The sequence below is a fragment of the Anticarsia gemmatalis genome, chromosome 10 (genome assembly GCF_050436995.1).
Source record: "Anticarsia gemmatalis isolate Benzon Research Colony breed Stoneville strain chromosome 10, ilAntGemm2 primary, whole genome shotgun sequence".
NCBI classification, from domain to species: Eukaryota; Metazoa; Arthropoda; class Insecta; order Lepidoptera; family Erebidae; genus Anticarsia; species Anticarsia gemmatalis.
The window spans coordinates 204508-228395 of record NC_134754.1 but is presented as its reverse complement, the minus strand read 5'-3'; the positions used below and the strand labels follow the sequence as shown (position 1 = coordinate 228395).

General features: G+C 36.2%; 2 protein-coding genes and 1 non-coding gene across 5 annotated transcripts in view; 2 read left to right on the top strand and 1 right to left on the bottom strand.

Annotated features, from left to right (window-relative positions):
* Positions 1 to 23888, bottom strand: part of galene (potassium two pore domain channel subfamily K member galene) — a 38340-nt gene that overhangs the window by 5209 nt on the left and 9243 nt on the right. For all 3 annotated transcript variants that reach the window (XM_076119240.1, XM_076119239.1, XM_076119241.1), the window contains exons 5-7: positions 680 to 806; positions 425 to 502; positions 197 to 283 (exon numbers count right to left, since the gene is read on the bottom strand). In XM_076119240.1, the coding sequence (XP_075975355.1) occupies positions 197 to 283; positions 425 to 502; positions 680 to 806 (292 nt within the window). The remainder of the gene's footprint in view (positions 1 to 196; positions 284 to 424; positions 503 to 679; positions 807 to 23888) is intronic.
* Positions 1323 to 1393, top strand: TRNAG-GCC (transfer RNA glycine (anticodon GCC)). The gene has a single exon. It is a non-coding gene; the product is annotated as a tRNA-Gly (tRNA).
* Positions 7160 to 22979, top strand: LOC142976048 (uncharacterized). The gene is made up of 6 exons (XM_076119248.1): positions 7160 to 7325; positions 11117 to 11249; positions 20149 to 20316; positions 20726 to 20819; positions 21255 to 21330; positions 22082 to 22979. The coding sequence occupies exons 1-6, from the start codon at positions 7316 to 7318 to the stop codon at positions 22672 to 22674; spliced, it is 1074 nt and encodes a 357-aa protein (XP_075975363.1). The 5' UTR covers positions 7160 to 7315; the 3' UTR covers positions 22675 to 22979.

Here is a 23888-nt window from a genome sequence, read left to right as displayed (position 1 = left end):
AGCAACCAAGCTAAACTAGTGACTAAAAAAGTAGTCAGCTGCAAACGCGAGAGAACTTAGCCGTTTTTCGTAATATTTAAAAGAAAATGTTAAAAGCATGTTTCTGTTCTACTTAAACAGCTGTTCTACAACCTAAATGGTAATGGCCAGTTGTATGGTAATGGTGGTGTATTGTATAATGAATGACAGTCGGTACCTGCAATCCGTGTCGGAATGCGCGCGCTCGATCGGGCGCGGTCGCCGCCGCGTCGAGCCGCGGACACTGCCGCCTCGCACGGAACGCCTGGACATATACACATTAATGCTTCACACATACATTTATAAAATATACAAGTAATAATACTAAATTCTTTAATATTTTAAGTCCTAAATAGGCCAAGAAAGTTCTTAAACTGTACAATCACAATGATATTTTTTACATTACCTGGATGAAGGGTGATGACGATGCCGTCGCTTTGGCGGTCGTGTACACACGTAGCAACAAACACGCCAATATAGAAATCTACAAACAAAACATAAAATAAACACTATTTATATTTTAAAACCCAACTACGACGTCAAATTTTAATTTAAATAATTTCTCAAAATTCTAACGCCTGACATTTTAATTCGAGCAATACATACATCTTCAAAGCACATTGCTATTTAATTTTATCAGGCGCTAGTTACATTTATTTACCTGAACGATGAGGCCATGACGTCACCAATATTTGACAGACATAGCAGCATCAGTGGTATACCCAGGATTGCGTAGAATATCGTTACTACCTTGCCTGTTTGAGTCTTCGGTGCAATGTGGCCATAACCTAAAAAAAAATATAAATAAGTAGTTCAGTAAGTAAGTATCTACGTACTCAATATAAGACTGGTCGGGCAACAAACTTGCAAAACTTCTCGTATCTAAATATCCTAACAATATAATTTAGGTTATAACTCAATAAGGAGGTCAGTTTCGTAAAAAAACTAAGCTTTATCTAGATAACAGGCACACAATAAAATAAACATAGATAAGAATCTAATCTTGAAAATCTACGCAATTATATAGGTCACAATCAATAACCGATAACTAGGTCATCTTTGTAACATTTATTCCTACACCATCACTTTCGATGTTCATTAAAACAAGAGATAAAACTCCATTGTTTTATTTTCCCAAGAAACATGACCAATAAAACGATTGCATTAAGCGCGAACGAAATCAAAAGTGTTCTACTAAACTCCTTAGTATACGTCACAAGCACTCTCACTATCTTAAAATGTTACGTCATCATATTGTCGTAAAATTTTGATACTGAGCTATTATTTCTGCATTTCAGATATGAGCATCGATGGTTCAGTGGTAGAATGCTCGCCTGCCACGCGGGCGGCCCGGGTTCGATTCCCGGTCGATGCATCTATCTTTTTGACATTTATTTTTCCTCATACATCAATTTGGTACTAATTTTAATTATATTATCGAATTAATTTTAAAGTTATGTAAGCAAAACATTTCTAAATATTAATTTCGTGTTGTGTAACGCAAGTATGACGAGGTAACGCAACTGTTAGGGAATTCCGTTTACAACCAGTTGTTTGTAAGTGGAACGGATAGACTTGATCATCGTGCAATTTATTGATACTTGTAACGCATGTAACATGCACATTATTATGAACACTGCATAATATCTAGTACTAGTACTAAGTATATTGTTGGACTTCCATAGTTACCCAAGCCGGTACTTGGGTGGCCAATCTTGTGTCAGTTGTTCTAACTGCCCAAAGGTCTTATTTAAAACAACTAGGACTGATTTTTAGGAACTCTTCAAAGCGCGGAGACTTTTAATGCAAATACCACTAAGTGGTTACCCATCTATGGTCAGTCCGCGCCAAGGTTGCTTAACACGTTAATAGATTACCGTTCCGTGAGTCAACTGGCTACGCGTCCTTCTACTCAGACTCAACTAATATACAGAAAAATCATTGCATATACTAGTAGAAACTTTTCTAGAAAATATTTGGGGTGGAAAAGAATCAAATGGTTTCAGCAAAACCAATTGTAATACAAAAGATGCATTCTCACCCATTCGTAGACAAATAATGTTCACTTTTCTTTTTAAGATTACTAATAATGATAGTGTTTGTGAAGAAAAGTAATTCACAGCGCGATACTAATGAGGGAGAACACTGGGTCAAGTGCACGAGGTCATCTTGGCGTATGTATGTCTTTATGTTGATGTTTAGTACTTTGGCAAGTAAAAGCAAATATTTTATTATTTTGCATAACAAAATAATGACATAATATGACGATTAATCGTTAAATTATGACAAAATAATTATACGGCCTCTAAATTGATGTAAAAGCAAGTATTATATTGGTACATGAATGGAGCCTTTTTATTAGGGAAGCCGGTGTAATACTGTAATACAATGGTGCTAAAGCAGATCATATTATGGTGTATTCGTTTAAAAAAACCGAATTTGTGAGATTTTTTTGAAAGGCTTTTATGTATTGTAGTGATTATATTGTTGTGTTTGTTTCGTTGTGCTAATGAAACGACGTTTTGATTTGAAAAGTTTTTAAGTCTATGTTAATCTAGTCTTATCCAAATTTTAAGAAGCACTTTAAGCATCGTTCCAAATGCCGAGTTGCCCCGAAACCTGTCCTCCCAGAGACAATGGGACGCGCCGCTCTGCAGTTTATTAAGACAAAATCTTTTAGAGACGTCATCCTCTCCTGCGGAGCGTGCTCGCCTGTTGGCTGTGGGAGAGTGGGAGTCGGGCCTTTGGGTTCAAGCACTTCCATCTTTTAACGTGGGCACGATGATGGATGATGCTACCTTTCGCATCGCCACTTGCCTCCCTTTGGGTGCTCCTTGCGTTTCTCCGCATCGCTGTCTCTGTGGAGAAGCTGTCGACCGCCTTGGGCACCATGGTCTTTCCTGCAGTAGGAGCTCTGGCCGTATACCCCGACACGCACACCTCAACGACATCATTCGCCGGTCTCTTGCCGCCGCTGGAATGCCAGCCATCCTAGAACCCAATGGGCTGGCGTGCGATGACGGGAAGAGGCCGGACGGTATGTCGTTGATGCCTTGGAGGATGGGACGGCCTTTGGTGTGGGATGCAACTTGCGTCGCACCCTTGCGCCGTCTCATCTTCCAAGGACGGCCGGTGCTTCTGGAGCTGCTGCTGCGGCTGCCGAAGACCTCAAGCGGCGCAAATACAGAAGTCTTGTTGGTGACTATGTGTTTGAGCCGTTTGGGGTCGAGACGCTGGGACCATGGGGCCCGAGCGCCCACTTACTTTACAAAGACATCGCCAAACGCCTCGTCGACAGTTCCCGTGACCAGAATGCTGGCATTTTCTTGGGACAAAGGTTAAGCATTGCCATACAACGTGGCAATGCTGCCAGCATTCTGGGAACGTTCCCGATAGACGGCGATGTGGAGGAGTACTACGACGCGTAGCGCGCTTCCTTTCTTTTATATTCTAATTTTTTTTTTTTTATATATTTGTTTTTTTTTTTCGCCAATGTGTATATATAGTTTTAATTTTAATAATTTAATGTAAATATTTAGTTATATAAGTTCTGTACAGTTTCTAAAACCTCTTGTACCTATTAAAACTTTAAGTTGAATATCTGAACAAAGAACAAAGAGATCGATAAACAAAAATACCAATAATATATAATTATAGATCAAATAATTATCAAACCGTCGGCAGTTATATAAAACATATTTATTTAATTGATGTCTGATCTTACGCTCAATTTGATTCGGTTAGTCCCTTCCGCGGTTAATACACTATTATAACCAAACTTTTGCAACAAAATGTGGGATTATTAGCTACTACTATAATGTTGAAGTATTTTAATATTAGGATATACCTGTTTTTACAATAATAATGGTCAGAGAAATCCTGTTTACTAAGTATACCTACCTTTTAAAAAGTCTTTAAACTGAATTTTATTTAATAAGAAAAATATTTTTATGCTTAGTTACGGAAGGTTATTAGTTTGTAAGACTTAGTTACAAATAGACTTAAAAGTAGACAGTTGATTGGGTAGATAACATTTATGAAATAATACTTATTAAATGTTTCGTCCAGTCTTTAAATTAGAGATTAAACTTTTATTAGGTAATTTTACATCCTAGCTGATATTTATTCGAATTATAAGCAAACATCAAAGCTTTTCACTTTTCAGCTCCGAGGAAAATCTTCACGCATAGTGACGTGTATCGTAGGGCGACGTAATTCGACACAGTCCCACTTCAATCAATAAATTTGGCAACAGTAACGTATTTTACGTGTTATTAGTATATCGTGACCGACATACGAGATCTATATCAACTACGTATTAAATAATATGTTTTTGTGTAAAATTGGAACTGTTTCCGTCGTTGTATGTGAAACGGATACCGGCGAGGTCGGCGTCTTGCGACCTCCTGCGATCAGGCGGACCAAATAATATCTACTGTATTAGGATTATTTCGGTAAAGTAGATACTATGCTATTTGAATAAGCGATTTACGCACAGCTACAAAGTAGTTTCAGAAACTAAAAATTGTAATCAAATATCATGGCACAGTGGTTGTAGGTAAGTGAGAGCCCTGCGCATATGGCTTAAGTTTGTCAATTTCGATTATAGACATTCTAGAGAGAATGATTATTTTCTCAGTTTTTCGACATTTTTTCAGTAACAACTTGGAGTCAGATGCTGCCTCATGCTGCCATGCAGCCATTTAGTTTTAGGTGTCAGGATGACTTTATTTTTATTAGCTTACTAATTGTTTAATAAACAAGTACCAAAACTTACAGGTGACTTAATCGTGAGTAATTAGCCAAACTCAATGCACAAGTAATGAGTAATATCCAAACGAAACAAATACAGTTTGTTATACCTATAGATATGATTTCAAATGTAATAATATGCGATTGTTTAAAATAAAAAGATAGAGTGCGGAATAAACATTTAAACATATACCGAATCAAAACATTATTGATATAAAATTGAAATGCTTATAATACAATATGTAAAAGTATGTGCTTTTATAACTGCCCGAGCACTTATCTAATGGAGACTTCTTGACAACCTCTGACAAGGAACGGAGTAGGTTTCGTCAAACCACGTAATAAGAGTGCGATGATTCGAAGTAGAAGGTTGTCACGAGCTACAGTCGACACTCTCATAAAGATTTACAAAGAGACTCAAGAAATTTAAAAAGTATTCTCTTAAACAGTCATTCAAATCATCTTAATCATCATCTAGGTATTATTAGATTGATAATATTATATAATTCGACCAGAAGTACCACAAAGGAATCAAAGTTAAGAAAGAAACATTTTAATTCCTAACCTATAACCAATGAAATTCCAAAAAATATGAAATATTTATCCATTCTTCTTCATCTGAATAAGAACGCTTAGACAATCCGCCCTCGCTCCGCTACTCTCGATACTCAAACTAGTAATTATCTAGCGAACAATAGCGATGTTTTACAATTGGTCCAGTTTATGGCTGATAAGGAAACAATGGACGTTCTTTATCTGCAACCTTCGTGATTCCCCACATCATGCACCAATAACATAAACCTGCGAAGAAGATTGCAGTCTGCCGACATCGTGAAGAAACCTCATTTTAGAACTATGACGCAAGCCTGTGAATTAAAGTTTCAAGAGACCTTTCTTTTGCTTCGTAGGCGCGTTTTTTTACAATTTTTGCTCCCTTAGGGGTAGGCAGAAACAAAAAAGCAAATAGTTTGACTCGAACCATCCGATTCCAGGAACCATCCTTAAAAATATACTTATTATGTATGTAGTTACTCTGTACTACATAATATATTTATAGTATAAAATAAATTCGCTTCCCGCGTCTGTCCCTGTCTGTATGCTTAGATCTTTAAAACTTACTTTTAAGATATAGTGATTGATGAGGAAGGTTTATGTGTAAAATTTTAAAGGCTATTTTGTAAAATAACTGTTAAAACCGGGTAAAGCCGAGCGGGCTGCTAGCTCGCCATAATTTGAATGGAATAATGGAAATGAGGAAGGGAGTTAAACCTTGCGTCCATTACGCTAGTCAATTGCGGGTTTGGACTTTGCATCTCTTCAAGAAGCGTTGGAATTCCCAAGCATACAAGGTTTCAGCAAGATATTCCTTCATCTAATACACATATAATTACTTGGGTTTGAATTCTCTACTACTTACGAGCGAATTAATTCCTTACACCACTCTGCTCATATGTGACAACATACTCGTATTAGCTAATAATCAGAAGTAAACAATCAAAATCCTTTTGTTCCAAATGCTTTTGTTTAGTTTCCTGTACGATCTAGACAAATCATAGTCAATTGTTTTATTGAAACCTAAATCTTACTATACTCTATAACTCTACACGCATTAGTTGTCATAAATATGATGTAATAAAGAACAATAAGCGTAACAAAGAATTTATTTGTAAACTAATTTAGATGATACTACTACTTTACTACTGATCAAACACAATTACTATGAAATTTAGACATACATTTGGTGATAGATCCAAAGAATATGTAGTTTTAGTCCATATGACTTGTTAATTTATCCTTAAAATCGGAAATTCTACACTAACGTTCACTTAGTTTTCGACAATGCTTTTCGTTTCTTTTATAAATAGACAACTCTTGCACTAGGAATTTCTCTTGTGTCGTGGAGACATTTATAAACATAACATAACGGACACAAAGTACAACCAGGCACGTAAGATTGTGAAATAAATGTCCCGTTTGGGAAACGAACCCTCGACCTCTCAACGTAATCGTGGTATGGCGACTACCTTAACCACTGCGCCAAAGAGGCCGTCGAAAGCATAATACTGTGGCCGTTGAACATTGATTGACGAACCACATTACAGCAGAAGTGCAAGTCAGGGTTCAATTCCCAAACAAGAGAAATATTAAGAGCGGTATTTGTCTTTTAAAAAAATTGCCGAAAACACGGCTCATAAAGTGAATCGCAAAATCGATAAATTGCTTCACTGATTGGATATCTCTTAAAAAATAAGACACAATTCTTTTTAGCCACTAACAATCGTTCAGCAATCTATTTAAAAACAATAACAACAAAAGCCTAAAAACGTCAGTGCGGTTAGTGAGAGATGTGTCATTTTAGCGGCGCTGCGCCGGCGCAGGCACTGCAGCTGAAATCAGCGCGCGCGCCGCAACACCGCGCAGTTACATAACAGAGGGCGAGCAGAACGGTCGCGCACACGAACATGCGCGCCTTGTGATTTAAAAACATTATATTTATTGTAAACAAGTACAATAATTATATTTTAGTGTGATATTCCGCTGCAATATGAAATTGGGTTTGTATATTTTTTTTGTTATTTTTTTGTGTGTTGTATTTATTTAATTTGTTTTTATCTATAAATATACATTAGGGAAACTATAATTTATAATTAGTTAAAAACTCCTTTTTTATATTTATTTATAATATTTTGTATCAATAATTAAAATCATAAAATTTCGTTATAAAAATAGCAATTAAAAAAATATTATTTAGTAAGTACTTATTTTTGTAATTATCAATTACTGATTTTTATAGCTGTTACCTACTTACGATACTAATGTAATTATTTTTAACACTTTATTGTGTAAACTTGGAATTAATGATAATAAATATTTTTATTATTAAACGTAAATTAATTTTTTTTTTTTCAATTAATTTCGTTGAAGTTTTCATAAATAAAAAACAAATAGGTACTAAATAATTCCACAATAATTAAAATCAGATATTATTCATATTAACAAATATCCTATGACTAGCTAAAATTAGCATAGTATCATTAAGTAAAAATATTTCGATACTATATTTCGTAAATACCCGGTAAAGACGTCAACTCTTTCTAAATAATTGGTTTAATTAATATTTGATGGCCAACTTTCGTAATCAATATTAAACTTAAAAATCTTTACCAAATCGGAATTATCTTTTACTAAAGTAGTCATTTTAATGAGTAACGTAAAATAATAGTCTAAACTAGTGAGCATTCTTTTCCATGATGAGGGATTTCCATTCAAGATACCGTACCTCAAAAGTTGGCTAAATTAATTAAGTTTCTGAGCCTATTTGACGCGAAAACATATTATTATTATTGTAAACAAAAAAAAATTATCCACCCAGTAAAAAGTTATGAGGTAACAAAAGAAAATAAAAACAAACTACAGTCGAATTGAGAACCTCCTCCTTTTCTTGAAGTCGTCGAAAAAACATATGTGTTAATTATAAAATAATTAATACACGTATTTACACTAATCTTAAATGTAGATTTAAGCTTATCCTCATAAGCATAGATTCCTAGTCTCCCAAAAAAGGCATGTAGTTGGCTAAGAACCTCGAAGGTTGCGCAACCCTGCACCGCCCACTGACACACCATAACACTAGCCCAATAACAACCTTATATATACTTTATTATTCACTTAATATTACATGTTATTATAATAATATTATACTACTCACGGCTTAGTGTAGAAAAAATAATGATCTTGTAAACGCTTCCCTACGCTCGGTACTATCGACTTGCGAGAGTTACATTTAAAATTATTTAAAGAAAATATTTTCAGGTGAAATACGCTAAGGCATAATAATCTATACTAATATTATAAAGCTGAAGAGTTTGCTTGTTTGTTTGAACGCGCTAATCTCAGGAACTACTGGCCCGAAAAATTCTTTCAGTGTTAGTTAGCCCATTTATTGAGGAAGGCTATAAGCTATATAACATCACGCTACGGCCATTAGGAGCGGAGTATTAACGAAAAATGTTACAAAAACGGGGAAAATTTTGACCCAGTCTTTCTTAAGGGACGCAAGCGAAGTTGCGCGTGTCAGCTAGTATTATAATCATCGGTAACAGATCCTGACACCTTGATTTTTAATGAAAAAAAAAACGTAAAACTTGCCAATTAAACGTAGTAGTAGTAGTAGTAGTAGTAGTAATAACGTAGAAGTATAACATCAAACATGCTTTTATACTAGAACGGTATCATGAATTTCAATTATAATAATTATGATATAAACGTTAAATATGGCTCTACATTTCTTGACTTTGCAATACTATGCATATTATAAATGCAATAGTCTGTCCATTGCGTTTTCCATACTAAACACCTAAATTTTGATTAAAACAGACAAAGGATTTGTCAAAATTGTTTCTCCAAAATAGTAGTAGTTACCATAAACAGTGTTTAATCTCATACTATTGCACCCAATTAGCGAAATAAATTCAAAAAAAGACATGTAGTCAGTCCACGTATAGCTGTGATTATAACTCTACACTTTTATCAATGTTAGTAAACAAGTACTCAAAGTGTTCGTGCTTTCATTCATTTTCATTTATTTATGTATGTACATATTGACTTTTCGTTTCGTTATGACTAGAATTTATGTTTTGAATTAATCGTGTTGGACGTCTCTTTAGAAATATTTTTTTACGCTTTTGAAAACCCAAAAAGTTCTGATGTACCTAAACGTTTTTTTTTATATTACTTACACACAATATTTAGTAATACTTTATGACATTAGAAAAAAAGCTTTTCCAGATAGCCCTTGATAAACAAATAAGAACGTTGATTACGAGTTGTAACTTTTTCTAATACTTTATCTTACTTTAACATGCAAATGGAATCTTTAGTCTCAATTTCCAATAAAATAAGCTAATATATCAAACATAATTATAATTAAATCATTTATCATTTCGCGCAATATCTTCAACCTGCAGTTCCGTATTTACAAAACTAAGTCAATATTAGTAAATAGACCGAATCCTGCACTTTGTTTTGATACCGCCTGTAGCCGTGACTCACGAGATGTGTACTGTCATACGTAATTGGTAATAAGTCTTGTAATTAACGCGCACTCATTATGCAGTAGTATGGACACGGTTGGAAGGCTTGCATAATGTGTGTAGACGAGCCCTGGGCCTTTATTTACTTTGGTTGCAAAGTATGTAGCAAGACGAAGACTTTATGTCCTAACGATATCATAGTAGCATTTTTTTTTTCTACTATTGACAAGAGGCGAACTACTGACAATTTTTGTATGACAACCTGATCAGCGTCCCTAGTGGTTGCTGTAGGAACTAATTATTCAGTAAATTTTAAATGTCAAACTGTCGATATTCTATCAAACCGACTACAGTGAATCGCGCTACAGGCTAGTTTTATTGAAGCTTCCGTATAATGTTTATAGTAGCCAAGTGTAGTTTTAAAACTATATGGGGTGGTAATCCGGTACCTATACAATCGTGCACCGGTTAAAATACTCATGTTGAAAAGTACGCAAGGAGGGACCAGACCAGAAGAAGTTTTTAAGCTTTTTCAGCATTTGAACCTTACACCTCCATATTGTAGCAAAACTGCGTTTTTTTATTTGGGTTTGAAACAATCATTTCACCTTACTACCCTTTTTTATCGGTTATTTGATAGCTTGTATGGTTTAACATTATCAAAGAAATGTCTTTGTGAACTGAAGTAAAATATAACTATTCAGAAAAATTAAAATAAGTTTTAAGTATCATATTTATAGCCCTTTTCATTGCTCATCACCAATAATTTTAATTAATTGCAGTCACTGAGTCATTCCCCTCGATCGAGTCCATTCATGCTATTGTCTTAACTTAACTCATTTTAATTGATACTCGTACTTCTATAATTACTGTCACGCGATACTAAATATTGTATAATCAAATTGTGTCATCGTGTTAATGTTATAAGGTAGCTTTAGAATAACATTAATTAAATTATGTTAGTCTAAACCGGTATTTGATCTGAACGTTTCCGTGCTTCGAAGGGCACCTTAAAAGTCGGTTCCGGTTATTGTCAATTAAGATAAACAGTCGTTAAGCCTTTTCAAAGGTATTTCGCTCGAACAACTTCGCGGCTTTACAAAATAAAATAATCAGCAGTCAAAGGTCCTAAGCGCTCCACCATTTCAGAATAGCCGCTGCTCGAAAAATAATAATTCACACTTTATTTTTTATTTTATTTGTCGGATTGGTTTCGGACCCATATTTATAAGCCCTAGAACTGACCCAATAGTTGATTTTCACTTCCTTAGTCCAAATTTTAAAAGTATTAATAAGATTTTGATGTTTGCCAGGCCTGGTGTGGTGTGTGATAACGCTGGCATGCAGCAGCAGCGCGGAGAAGTGGCGCTGGCCGGAGAGCGCCGGCGCCGCCTCGCTACGAATTGACACCAAGATCGGCTTCGTCGACTCAGATGCTAAGACCAAGTGAGTTAATCTTTATTCTAAAGTTTATAATATTTTCCCAAACAGGTCTTTAGCTTTCCTCTTCTTTTATTTTATCTTATAAATGATGCATGGAAACGTAATATGGGAAAACAAACAAAAAGTTCTTCATAACTGTTTGGCTTGAACTCTAAGCTTTAAAAATAAAATGCACGCATACGTGTAGACATCGAAAGATCATTTAAGTATTTTGGTTCAGTAAATTTAATTTATTTAAAGAAAATTTTAAACCTCATTTATCTTGAACGTTTCAACTCCAGATAAGCAAAGTGTACGTAACTATGTTTTTACTCGTATAGGTACGAGTATATCAAAGAAGAGTTGAACTAATTTTAAAATTGTAATTGAATGCTGTACAAAAGCAAAATTTTCTACAGTCGGTACTGTCGAGTATCGAGAGTTTGACATTTAAAATGTACTGCCAAAATAGTTCTTATGAAGCCCGTTAGAGGCGCTAAACAGATTTTCGTGTAAAATCTCGATAGCTAGCCGGTTGTCGGTAGTCGATAGTAGTAGAGAATCGAGCTCTACAGTCCTTTGTAACTAGCCAACATAGTTTTATTGCAACTAGTTAGCTAGCCAACGAAATCGTAACACTGTATCACTAACATCAGTTGCATCACATATACACACTATGTGTGGAATCTTTCACACGGAATAATGAAATGGTGAATATGAAGCAAGTAATGCGTTTTATTGTTTTATATTTAGACCCTTTGCAACATCGAGAGTAATATTATAATTAATTACTTAAATTGTACCTAAGAGTTGCTTATTTTATGTTTAGTTATTGTTACACAAATGTTTGTATGAACGAACAGTGCAGCGGGTATAGGCATTCTTCGTCTTCCAAGCAGATTAGTCGAGGGTTCAAAACCTAGGCCTACCAAAATAATTACCTACTTTTAGAAGATAATAATATGTGTATTGAAAAAATCATCCCTTGTTCTAACAGCGACGGAAAATACAATGTTGAAACTTTACGTGCTTTAAAGTTTTTTATACAATTGCTGAAAGACTGCAGAATCCCTTACCCGCACTTGATTAGCGAAATAAACTCCTGGCTTAAACAGTTTGTTTCAAAATTTGCCTTGTAAATAATTGACTAAAGATTAGAATCTATACTTATAATAAATCTGTAGAGAGGTCAATTTTGTACATTGAATATATTTAAAAAAAACTAATGGGGGATGTTTAGTAACGGATACTGATACCGAATCAGCAATTTATAATTTTCTTTTCTGTCTGTCTGTCTGTCTGTCTGTCTGTCCTTCTTCTGTATGTGTCGCTATCACGTTAAAACTACCGAATAGAATGCACTGAAATTTGGTATATACATAGAATAAGTAGTGGAGCAACTTCTAGGATACTTTTTATAGCATACAATTTACAAAGATTTTTAGAAAATTGAAAAAAATACGTAGAAATCGTTTGAACCTGCGTTTCCCTATAGAGACCATAGATGGCGTTGCAATCAATTTCACAACATTCGCATAAAGTTAAACGCGGCGCCTGCCGTATCGATACCTGTTGTTCGCACCAACCAATAGATGGCGTTATAGTCCGCAACAAAGCATGTTTTTTCTAATTAATTTATTTTGACGGCTTTATTGTAAAAAAAATACCTTTGAAACATGCTATACTTTTATAAGATTTTCAAACATAAATGTTGTATGATATATTACACAAAAATGTTGGTTTACGTGGGTCCGGTGCGGTCGGGATATCCTAGATGGCAAACCAAGTAATGTCGTTTGTTGTCGTTGTTCGCCGCAACTAGCAGATGGCGTTGTTGTTCGAAACACATAACCAAATTAATTGGTTGCATTGGAAATAAATTGGATAGCTATGAAACAGACTGTGTGGTAAGTTTTAAAAAATATACAACGGATGATATATAAAAAATAATTACGGGTTACGTGGTTTCGGACGTATCATCGGAAGTATACACTATTACGCGTGTGAAGAGCTCCGGCGCAGATAGGTCTGTCTGTACTTACGTATAATAATATTCTGAATCCAGACGGGTAAGCAATGGTCAGTCTATAATAAGGTATTATATTTTACACTGTAAACTGGTACGGATACAGACGAGAGCGGAAAAGAAGGTAACCACAGGAAATCAGGCCTGCCTGAGCCTGTGTCACATTGTGTGCCCTTCGGGTCCCTTTCGTAAATAACCATTAGATGAAAAAAGAGTTGTCAGCATTTTTATGTGTAGGTGTATCGAGTGCTTCGCAATTCGCGTGCTCTAACGAATAAGCAACAGTACGAAATTCACGCGAGCGGAGCCGCACGGGTCAGCTAGTATTATATTAAGGTAAACTCTACTTTTAAGATGTACGTGCGTGGGTGTATTTGTTATTGACATATAGGTTTATGAGGATGACCTACATGACTAATTGGGCTCTCCCGACCGCCTTGCCTTCACTGTGACGGTCTTTTGCTGACGTTCATTCAAATTATATCAAAATATACATGTATATAGATTTATATTGTATGTTTTTGTATCACCGTATATACATATACATACATATATGCCTAATATCACGCTTATAAAAATTTGCCCTACCAGCGAATCAAACCTGAGACTTCATGATTAGCAGTCAGATACACTGCCAAACGCTCCATAGAGGTAGTTTTAGATTCACATCTATACTATCATATAAGGCGTTCTCTGGTCTCTGCCTACCCCAAAGGGAAGAAGGCGTGATTTTATGTATGCGTGATTTACCTTATATATGCATATATGAATTTATATTGACTCATAAGTAAATATCAATGTCGTATGTTAATAGTTTATAAAATAAATCCATTTGTTTATACTAATTTCATAATAAATTTGAATAATATTGACAGTGCAAAGAACTTTATATGTAAACGTAACTGTACTTACGATTATAAAAGCATTGTATGGGAATTTGTAATTTTCTATTTAATTATAAAATATAAAATCTCGCCTTGATTAAAATTATGTAATAATAACTATTAGTAACTATAGCGCCAATTATCTTTGTGTGTCTGAATATAGCAAGAAGCTGATGTGCTTCCTTACTTGCGTTTTCAAGCAGAAATTATGCAACTACTTACTCAACAATTACCTATATAAATTAATAATTAATTTATAGACTAGCTAACCCGCACGGTAACGTTTGTTTGTTACTTAACTCGGACCCATAGATTTTACACAATATTACACTATTTACATACCTATACTGGTACATGAATTTTCCAGATTCTAACAATCTTTATGAAACGTTGCAGTTATTAGGGTTTAGCGGTTTACAAACAAGATACAAAAACAAACTAGTAAAGAAAAAACTATAAAAAATGTTAATAAAAGTAATTAAGTCAGTCCTTAAAAACAGTGTAATTAAAACCATTCATCATCATCTCAGTTCATTCAAAATTGCACCACAACAAGTAAACGCTTTTTTAAACTTTCAACGACCGTGATCTCGACCTTCGTCACCAGTTTTGAGGAAAAAGCCCTCAGACTCTGTATACTGGTTATAAGTACCTTCATATTCGCAATGCTACAGTTGGGCGAGTTTCGGCGCCTTGGCCCACTTCGAACATACTCGTATCGATGGCTACAAGTCACACAATGAGTCTCACGGGTCTACCTCATACTCACTTGCGACACGCAACAGTATAGCAGCTAATTGTGTTATAGAGTGGAATTTTTGGTGTAAGAATGTTGGTATTGTAATACCACGTGTTGGGTGTAAGGCCAAATTAAGAGGTGTGGTGAGAAAGCCGCTTAATTTCAAGCACACTAAATTAGAGGGTCAGTTTACAATTTTTTCGGAAGTTTTCAATGTGAATTTTGTTGAAATCTTCGGTCCTTATGAAAACCTGCGATGAGAGTTTGCCTCCATTTAAATGAATTATTTTCTGCTTTATGCGATTAAGAATCCACCCTTTCTTCACTTCTCCAATCCCCTCTGTCCTCGCTTCTCATGATATTTCTGTGTTTTTTTGTCTCCCATTCGAATTTTCGTTAAAATATTTCAGCGTATTTATATTTATTCTTCCAACTCGGATAGTATTCAACAAGAATTTGTGTACTGCATACCCAATGTCCAGTTCAGATAATTCTTCAGTAATTTCTAAGAAGTTACACGATCCTATTTCAAAAATACTTGACAAAACCAAACCTTACAGAATCGCGTAGTCTAGTGCAACGAGCACATCTACCAACAACACTTGCGTCACCTCATCTTATAAAAATGCCAACACAGAACAGACTGCACCGGAGACAATTCGTCTAATTTAGCTCATTATAACAATAACAGTAATGTCATTACGACAACATGGCCGTGAGGACGATGCAACCATCGACTGGCACGTGTGAAGCACAACATATTATCTACAGATTCAGATACTGGGCTTCTTATTAGAGCAGAGTTGAAAACCCTACTTTAGGACCTTAGTAGAGTATAGTCAGGGAAAGATGAACCTTAAAAACCAATACAAAAGGGCTTTTTTTACTGTTTGGGTGACAGGCAGAATGAACCTTTGTTTGACTTCAATAAAATTTGTTGTAATATTAAAAAGAATGACCTAGCCGTCTTCTCACTTTGTACCATCATTCGTACTGGCGCGCAAAATTCGCCAGTTTTGATAATTTTTTTTATTAAGATAACAGTTGTCAAAAGTTCTCAGGTGGCCTAAACTGCTTTGATACTAAGTAGACCTCTAATGATCTAATCCTATGATTAATAAATAGTGTCTTTAGAATGTAGGTACATGCATATATAGTAATATATATATATACGAAGTATGAGTAATCTCGTCACGCAAGTTCACTTAATAAGTACGACAACAGATGATTGTCATAATTTACTATTATTCTTTTATTTCCGGTCGTTATCTGATCCTTTATCTTCATAACAGTTTTGTTCTAAGAAAATTGTACTCGAGGAAATATATAATAGGTAGTGTTGCCAAATTAGTGGTTCGAGAGTATGGCTGTAGGTCACCAAGGTCTAAATTCAAGGTCGAATCAACAATTTTTTGATGATTTTTTTATTAGAAGTCGAATTTGAAAAAAGCAGTAATTTAACCTCTAACAAAAGACCAGAATCGATATATTGTATTTTTATATTGGTGCAATTATATTTTTTTAAGACAGTTAGTAAGTACTCTAAGAAACCCTCTTGTGTCGCGGCGACTTTTACATACATACAAACAAAGGACACAAAGTACAACCAGACCCGAAACTATTACCTTTTAATTACACAAATATTTTGGTGTCTCATAGGAATCGAAACCCCAGCCTCTATTTATGGCTATTTATATCCAACATGAACTATTACGAAACATCAAAGTAGAGCAGACAACAGCATCAGTTATTTAATTTAATAATCCATTAGTTACGTAGTTTTTGTTCTATTGTAAATGGCGAACTAAATCACCGTGAAAGGCTATAATGTTCACGGATACAGTATCCGTGAACATTATAGCCTTTTTATAAGAGTATCATTCGGCAAGTACTATTTATCATCATTAACTCTTAAAACGATATCTTAAAACTATTCCGTGAGTCGTAATGTGCTTTTTTTTTTCTTTTATATATTTTGGTCAAACTAAACTCAAAGTTTATGAAGCCTTCTGTAGGTTTTTGGAAGGTGAACCTATGAAAATCTAGAGTATTCCGCGAATGATAATAAAAAATTTTATATTCCTTTTTTATCACCCCAAGGTAAACTGGTAGAAAATGCCTGTGGCATTAAGATCGCCTTTATACATTTTTGGTATAAGAAGTTTAAATCAATAAATATTTTAGTGAAACTACAGTCCAAGTTTATCAAGAATGTCTGAAATTTCTTTTTTCTGAAGAATTCTGAAAGATTCAGAGTGTAATACGAGTGTGTAGTACAATATAACTTTACTTTATACATATTATTTGGGTATTTTTTATGATTTAATATGATTAATTGGGTAAACATAAAACCGTTTCTAATTAACGGTCGTTAACTACGGATTGGCGTAACATAGTTAAGAAACTAGACTAGAAAGATTATTAAAAAAATAATAATACCCGAACTTATAACTTGATAGCCGAGTGGTTTAAGTTGCGTCTCCCACGCAAGAAGTCGAGGGTTCGTACCCGAGGCAACATAGCAATGACATTTCGAAGTTATATAATTTTTACGCAATTTGAGGAGTCGCCACCCTAGACTCCAGCCCGACTCCTTTTTCCAAAATGGCGGGCACAATTGTAGCGACCCCAAAAACTTGGACTTAAGCTTCTACTAACCCCTACACATTAAGAAAATAAAATTGCGTACTCTGAAAAACCTTAAATGTAACTTTTCAATAGACTAAAATAATGGTTACTAGCTAGGTTTGTGTGTTATAATTTTATCGAATTCACTCGAAGATAATATCAAACCTAGTTATAAATCAGATTACGTGTTAAACCACAGGATATGATCAGTTTCCTCTATTAACGCGGCCAATAAACAAAAAATAACGAACACACACACAGACGGACAGACACGCAACAATAATTATATTAGATGAACGATGTAGTAATCGTTACCAGTTTCTAACATGACTCAGTAGATTATTTAGTAATCGCCAAAAAAATAAAACGAATGCCAACATAAAGTAATAAAAAGTAAACAAATTATATGAAGTAAAAACTGTGATATTAATATTGTTGAAGTTTCGTTTGTAGTTGTCGAAGTTTTTGTTTGTTCGATATACTTAAAACGCTATAAATTGAGATATGTTTAGAAGTTTTATTGCGATTTTTTACACGTCCAAACCAATGTATAGCTATTATACTTTAAAAATAATAAAAATGCTTCCCATCTATCAATCGTTTCAGTCCATTTCTGAGCTTCCCACTGTTGAGTATAGGCCTCCGCCTCAGTGTGCCACTTGATACGATCCTGCGCTTGTCTCATCAATTGCAGTCCTACGCATTTCACGATGTCTTCCAAAATGATGAGCTTTAATAAAATAAGGAATACAAGCTGTTCGTAAGATTTTCATTTTGCTTAAAGCCCAAGATCATTAACCCAATGACTTCTATGTGTCTATGTAGAACATTGAAAACACCTTCGAATTATTGTTTTATTTTGAAGAAAAACATCATTAGATATTCTTGAAGAAATGTAAGGTCCCTCAATCACTTTTGTTCAGCCAGGCAAATAAGATCTTACTATTTCAATAGTACAACGTGCCCAGCTTTACAGCCATATTAATGACTAAGCAAACATTTTTCGTGATGTTGACACTACTCTTGTGTCCATTTAACTACGAAATATATTGCCTACAGTCAGAGAGCCTCTAGCAATAAACTAAAAGAACTAGTCTTGTAACAGCCCGTAATGGCGCAGTGACGCAATGTGCACTCACTAACGGGTGACGGATCGATTCTCGTGTTACAAATCAACACTTTTACTATGTGGTAGTAACACTTAACTTGTCGTAATGATATTGAGAGGAACTTGTTACTTGTGTGTCAAAATCTAACCGTTAATTTAGGTCCAGCTGTTATTAAACTCATTACACTCTTTTGCTCTGCGCAATTGAGTAGATTATGGTGAAAACAAAAACAATAAAAAAAATCATGAATAGCAGTGCCACAAAGTACAATTACACCCGAAACAGCAATTTCTATGTAATACAAATATTTGTGTGTTATGAAGCATCGAATCTACGATCCCCGCAAGTAATCACAGATGTATGCTAATTACGTTTAATAAACACAACTATTTTGAGTTTTTTTATACATTAGGTATCAATGAAAATGTATCGGGGAATGAGACAAATAACATTATCTCGTCAGTCTAGCCTTTCCACCTCTGTTGGAGTCGGCTTTCAATCTCACCGGGTGAATACCGTGCACAAAACTGCGATGCGACATCGCAAATCTACGATCTCGCACAACGCATCGCAAGAACTTGCGAATTCATTCGCACACGCATTCCCGTCACCCTGGGTGATCACCGTATGAGACGCCTTGCCGCACGGAATCGCATCGCAGCAATTCGTGTCGTAATTTTCTGCGTTGCGAATTCGCGTCGCGTCGCATCGCAGTTTTGTGTACAAGCCCATAAAGCGACAAATAACGAAATGTTACAAAGTAAATATGATTTTACTAATGTCTCAAAGCATTATACGCATGCACGCACAACTTATAGTTTAAAAATAAAGATAAAATGTAAACTATGCAGGCAATAGGCATTTCTCACACATTACAATAATCCATAAGAATGACATAATTGTGAAAGTACAACCAAGTACCATAAGTACAACCATTTACACTAAAAGTATAAACATTTATGTATATGACGAGGCTTTGCAACTAACATAGCTAATTATAGTTTTATCACTAAAATTGTAAAACATTGTATTGTTTTACTTCCTATCACATTTTAGGAAACGACGCCGCGACGTCTCTAAAATTTGCTTGTGCAATCAATTCATTTACATAAATTTAAAATCCTATGTCATGGATAAGCCGATTTTTGAACACTAACAGATAATTAAACAGTAGGTACATTCAATGTGCTGATGACTGCTTCTGAAGTCTCAGCTGTTTCTTATCAGTGAGATTTTTGGCTTTCTGATCTTAATAGTAGAACAGAGTTTGGAAGTGTGTGCCCATCGCGGCACATCGTAAGTTAGGTGTATTTCACACACCTCTACCTACCACTTAGGGTAGTCATAAGTATAACAGTCTACGCTTCATTATAAATACAAACAACATCACTATAACACAGTAAACAGCAAAGTCACTTTCCGCGTCTGTCCCTGTCTGTATGCCTAATTCTCTAAAAAGCGACTAACGTTTTTATACAAACAAATCCTCATCATCTAAAGTGAAAGATAGAGCTGATCAAATCGGTGTTGTTTGCAGGAAGCCAGCTCACGAGCACCGGCAGGACGACGAGGTGTCGTTCCAGGAGCCGCTGGACACGGACGGCTTCTACAACCGGCCGCCCGGTGCCGGCCGCTTCCCCGTGCGCGTGGAGGCGCACAGACCGCAGCCCTTCAGGGTTGACAGTCGTGGTGTTTATCCCGTCAAGTGAGTTACTTGTATCATATGTCTTCTGTTCTTTTGTAGAAAACCTTCACTAGCTTTGCACTGTTTGTACGTTGTGAAGTTGCTAGTTCCTGTGGCGTTATTTAAGTGATTAAGACTGTTGCACTAGCAACTCCGTTTTAGATCCTTGTTTAAACTAAAAGTCGCATTTTTTTTTCTAAGAAGAGTCTTTTTGATAAACAAATTTTTTTTACAGCCTTTAACGTGAATTCTCCGTAATTAATTGTTATGTGGTTACAAGAATGAAGGAATAGGTTTGGACTTTTGCTTTGTATTACTACTTTACTCACACTGCTCCAGTATAACTCTCGTGCAGTTTTGTTGACGCTGGAATATCGGTGAAGAAAACGTTGTAGTCGTGTTGTAATGATAACAATTGTGTGTGTTTCAGTCCCAACAATCAGATTCAGGACGGTACGTTAGACTCGCTGCAGTACTGCAAGTGTGTCAACACTCCCGAGTGCCATCCCAACCCTAACTCTGAGGTAAATACACATAAAAGGTATTTCTAGACTGTAGAATACGGTACCTACTAGATTGTAAACTCGTACTCGTAATCTATTCCACAGTTGTCATGATTGGAGAAAATATGAATATGAAACTTTATCTTTATTCGAAGTAAGAACAAGGAACGAATGTTTAAGTTTCAAATGTAATAAATTAGCTAAGAGTTGTTAAAGCCCTTTTGCGTAGTTAGTTTAAATTCCGTAGCGCTTATGTTTCGCACGGTTTGTTGTGTGACACATTCAACAAAAAATCTGTTCGAAATTGATAAAAGTCGTGTAAAAAGAACTGTGTCGAATTGGTTAGTTCCTGGTTGGGAGCAAACGTCGTACTTTAAACTCAAATTCATTGAAAAATAAGAAGTTACTACGCTGAATCCTTTCAAATTAGATAAGTCATTTGTTTTAATTTTGCAGGCTGCTTGCGGCAATGGCAGATACTTGTGTTGCTATAAACAGAAGACACAGCATCAACAACAATTACAGAATACTGGTATGAGTGACTGTTTACTACATTTATTACGATTTTTAACAAATATGCAATACCTACGAGTCCAGAGGAGGCAAGGCGAATAATGAAATATTTTTTTATTAGGCTCACTAGCAACCAAAACCTATTTTTCCTTAAAACAAGTGGTACATGGTCCAAGGAGATCTTCGGCAAACACTACTCTTACTAGTTCTTGGTTAGCAGCAGTGGTCAAAGACGTTCCCCTCTAAAACTGAACTAAGAATTGGGTTCGACTCTTACAATGAGACTACACCATTTTATGTGCGGAGTAATTACAACACCAAGTCGAAGTGGTTTAAGGTGTATTGTCGTAATGTTTTAAATAAATACCGGAATGTAAAGGTCTTGACATATGCTAGACTGACCACAGAGCAGTAATATTGCCATGTTGCAGTATTGCATTGCCAGCACTTTACCGCAATCAAAATTAGCAATCTTGTAAACAATGTAATAGTTGCAGAACTTACTTTCTATAAAAGTGTTGCGAATTATTCTCCTGTATAACAAGTTTGCAAACTATTGGGAAATGTTACAATGATCGCAAAATTTCAGCAACACTTGGCAAACTAGGTTTGTAGGCCATCGATAGAAGTTCGGAGAATATTGGCTCCCTTGGCGCCAATAGTTCCCTTTTTTGACAGAAAGATACCCGATTAGATCGTATCCCTCGAAAATATTAAAAAAGTGTCGAAATAATACACTGAAGTATAAAATGTCTTATCATGTTTTTCAGAATTCTTCAACGAAGTAGAAGATGAAAGACCGATGTTGTTGCCAGGCCGAGAGAACCTGGCGCGTCCCTTCCCCCCGCCTCCCGACGTAGCACAGCACGGCTTCTTCTCACAATCCGGCCACCTCCCCGGCAACTCTATCCAACCACCAGTGCTCGTTGGACCCGAAGGTCCCACCGGCGTCGTCGGACCACCGGCCAAACCTAACGTCCTTGTAGGACCTGGCGGACCAACTGGCATCATTGGACCTAACAAAGATGACTCAAGACACAGCGAGACCGCGCAAAGAGGAGTTCTCGTTGGTCCCGGTGGCCCCACTGGTATCATCGGTCCTGCAGGCGGTTCAGGTGTCTACGGTGGCTACGGACGGCGACCCGTTTTAGTCGGCCCAGGCGGACCCACAGGCATCATCGGACCAGGAAACAGGGGTGGTCGGGGACCTGGAGTTTTAGTCGGTCCCGGTGGACCCACCGGCATTATCGGGCCCAGCTTCAACAGAGGAAGGGACCCTTACGTTTCCGGAGGAAGACCTATATTAGTAGGGCCTGGAGGGCCGACGGGCCTGATCGGGCCGCAAGGATTCTTCGGTAAATAGATTTGACTTGAGTGCGCGGTGACTAACACAGCTAACATTATGTGACAAGACTGTGCGTGTTCTGTAAATATGTTCGTTGTTCTAACGAGTGGGTACTAACTGTAGCTAGTGGATCAGTTACCACTGCTTGATGACGGCTCGTGGCACAGTACTGTGCTGTGCCGTGCTGTGCCGTGCTGTGTGCGGTGAGGTTGTGATGTGTGGACGCTTGCAGGCGGCTCCTGCTCGGTGATGAGGCAAGGGAAGGCTGTACACGTTCAACATAAAGGATGCCCGTGTCATCGAATAAAAACTACGAAAAACTATGTCGTTGTTTTATTTGTCTCATCTTTTGGGGTCCCACACTTATCATGATAAAACTTTTAGTTTCGATAATCATCTTGAGAAAAAGTTTCCGTGCCAAATGAATACTACTATTATAAATTTATATTCATTCAAGTAATAGCGATCATAAGTGCCGGTACATTCGAGCAATAAATATTAAACCAGTGCTACTCAGTTCCGTTTCGATAAGTACGAATATTAACCCAAATTCTTCATTCGTAACAGACATATAAAACTTATGCTATACCGAACCCTCCTCAGAAACTCACTCACACTTGCCTCATTTTTATGAGTTCCCGGAATGATGTCAGGTGGAATGCCAATAGAATGTCGGTTCAGAACTGATTGTAGGTGTTATGATGTGAATTTATAACGAAAATAAACATTATTGTGCGCGTGCGATCCTATGGGAGAATGGGAGTATAAAAAGCGTGACGGATGGCGTGCGGTTGGCGTGCGGTTGGCGCGCGGCCAGGCGCCAGCGCCACTACTACCGGCTAGTACCGACGTTGAAGCACAAGCTCAGCCAGTCATACTCCCAACGTTTTGCTAGCTTTTGCAATTTTCTCTTAAAAACTATTCGAGCGTTTGGTATTTGTATACGTTTGAATGAATAAATTGTAAGTGTTCTATGTTATTTTTATTTTTTTGCGAGTTGAGTGTAGTGCATAAATATTTTTTACGATGTATTTTCTTTGCAATTATTTTGCGCCCACTGCTTTAAAGACTTTCGGCGACCCGTAACCATCAGGTCTACCAAGAGTCGTTAAACCAAGTCGATAACATCCAGCTTTATTATAAATAGACACTAGTCTCATATAAAGTCTGCTTGGTGTCAAAGTTCTTCAGGACCAGACCTCTTCCACCACGGTAATGAGCGTAATGTCTAA

What these genes read in the sequence shown, in the direction of transcription:
- LOC142976048 (XM_076119248.1), top strand. An exon ending in GACTCAGATGCTAAGACCAA is followed by an intron (nt 11,250 to 20,148) that starts GTGAGTTAATCT and finishes TGTTGTTTGCAG; the next exon opens with GAAGCCAGCTCACGAGCACC. An exon ending in CGTGGTGTTTATCCCGTCAA is followed by an intron (nt 20,317 to 20,725) that starts GTGAGTTACTTG and finishes TGTGTGTTTCAG; the next exon opens with TCCCAACAATCAGATTCAGG.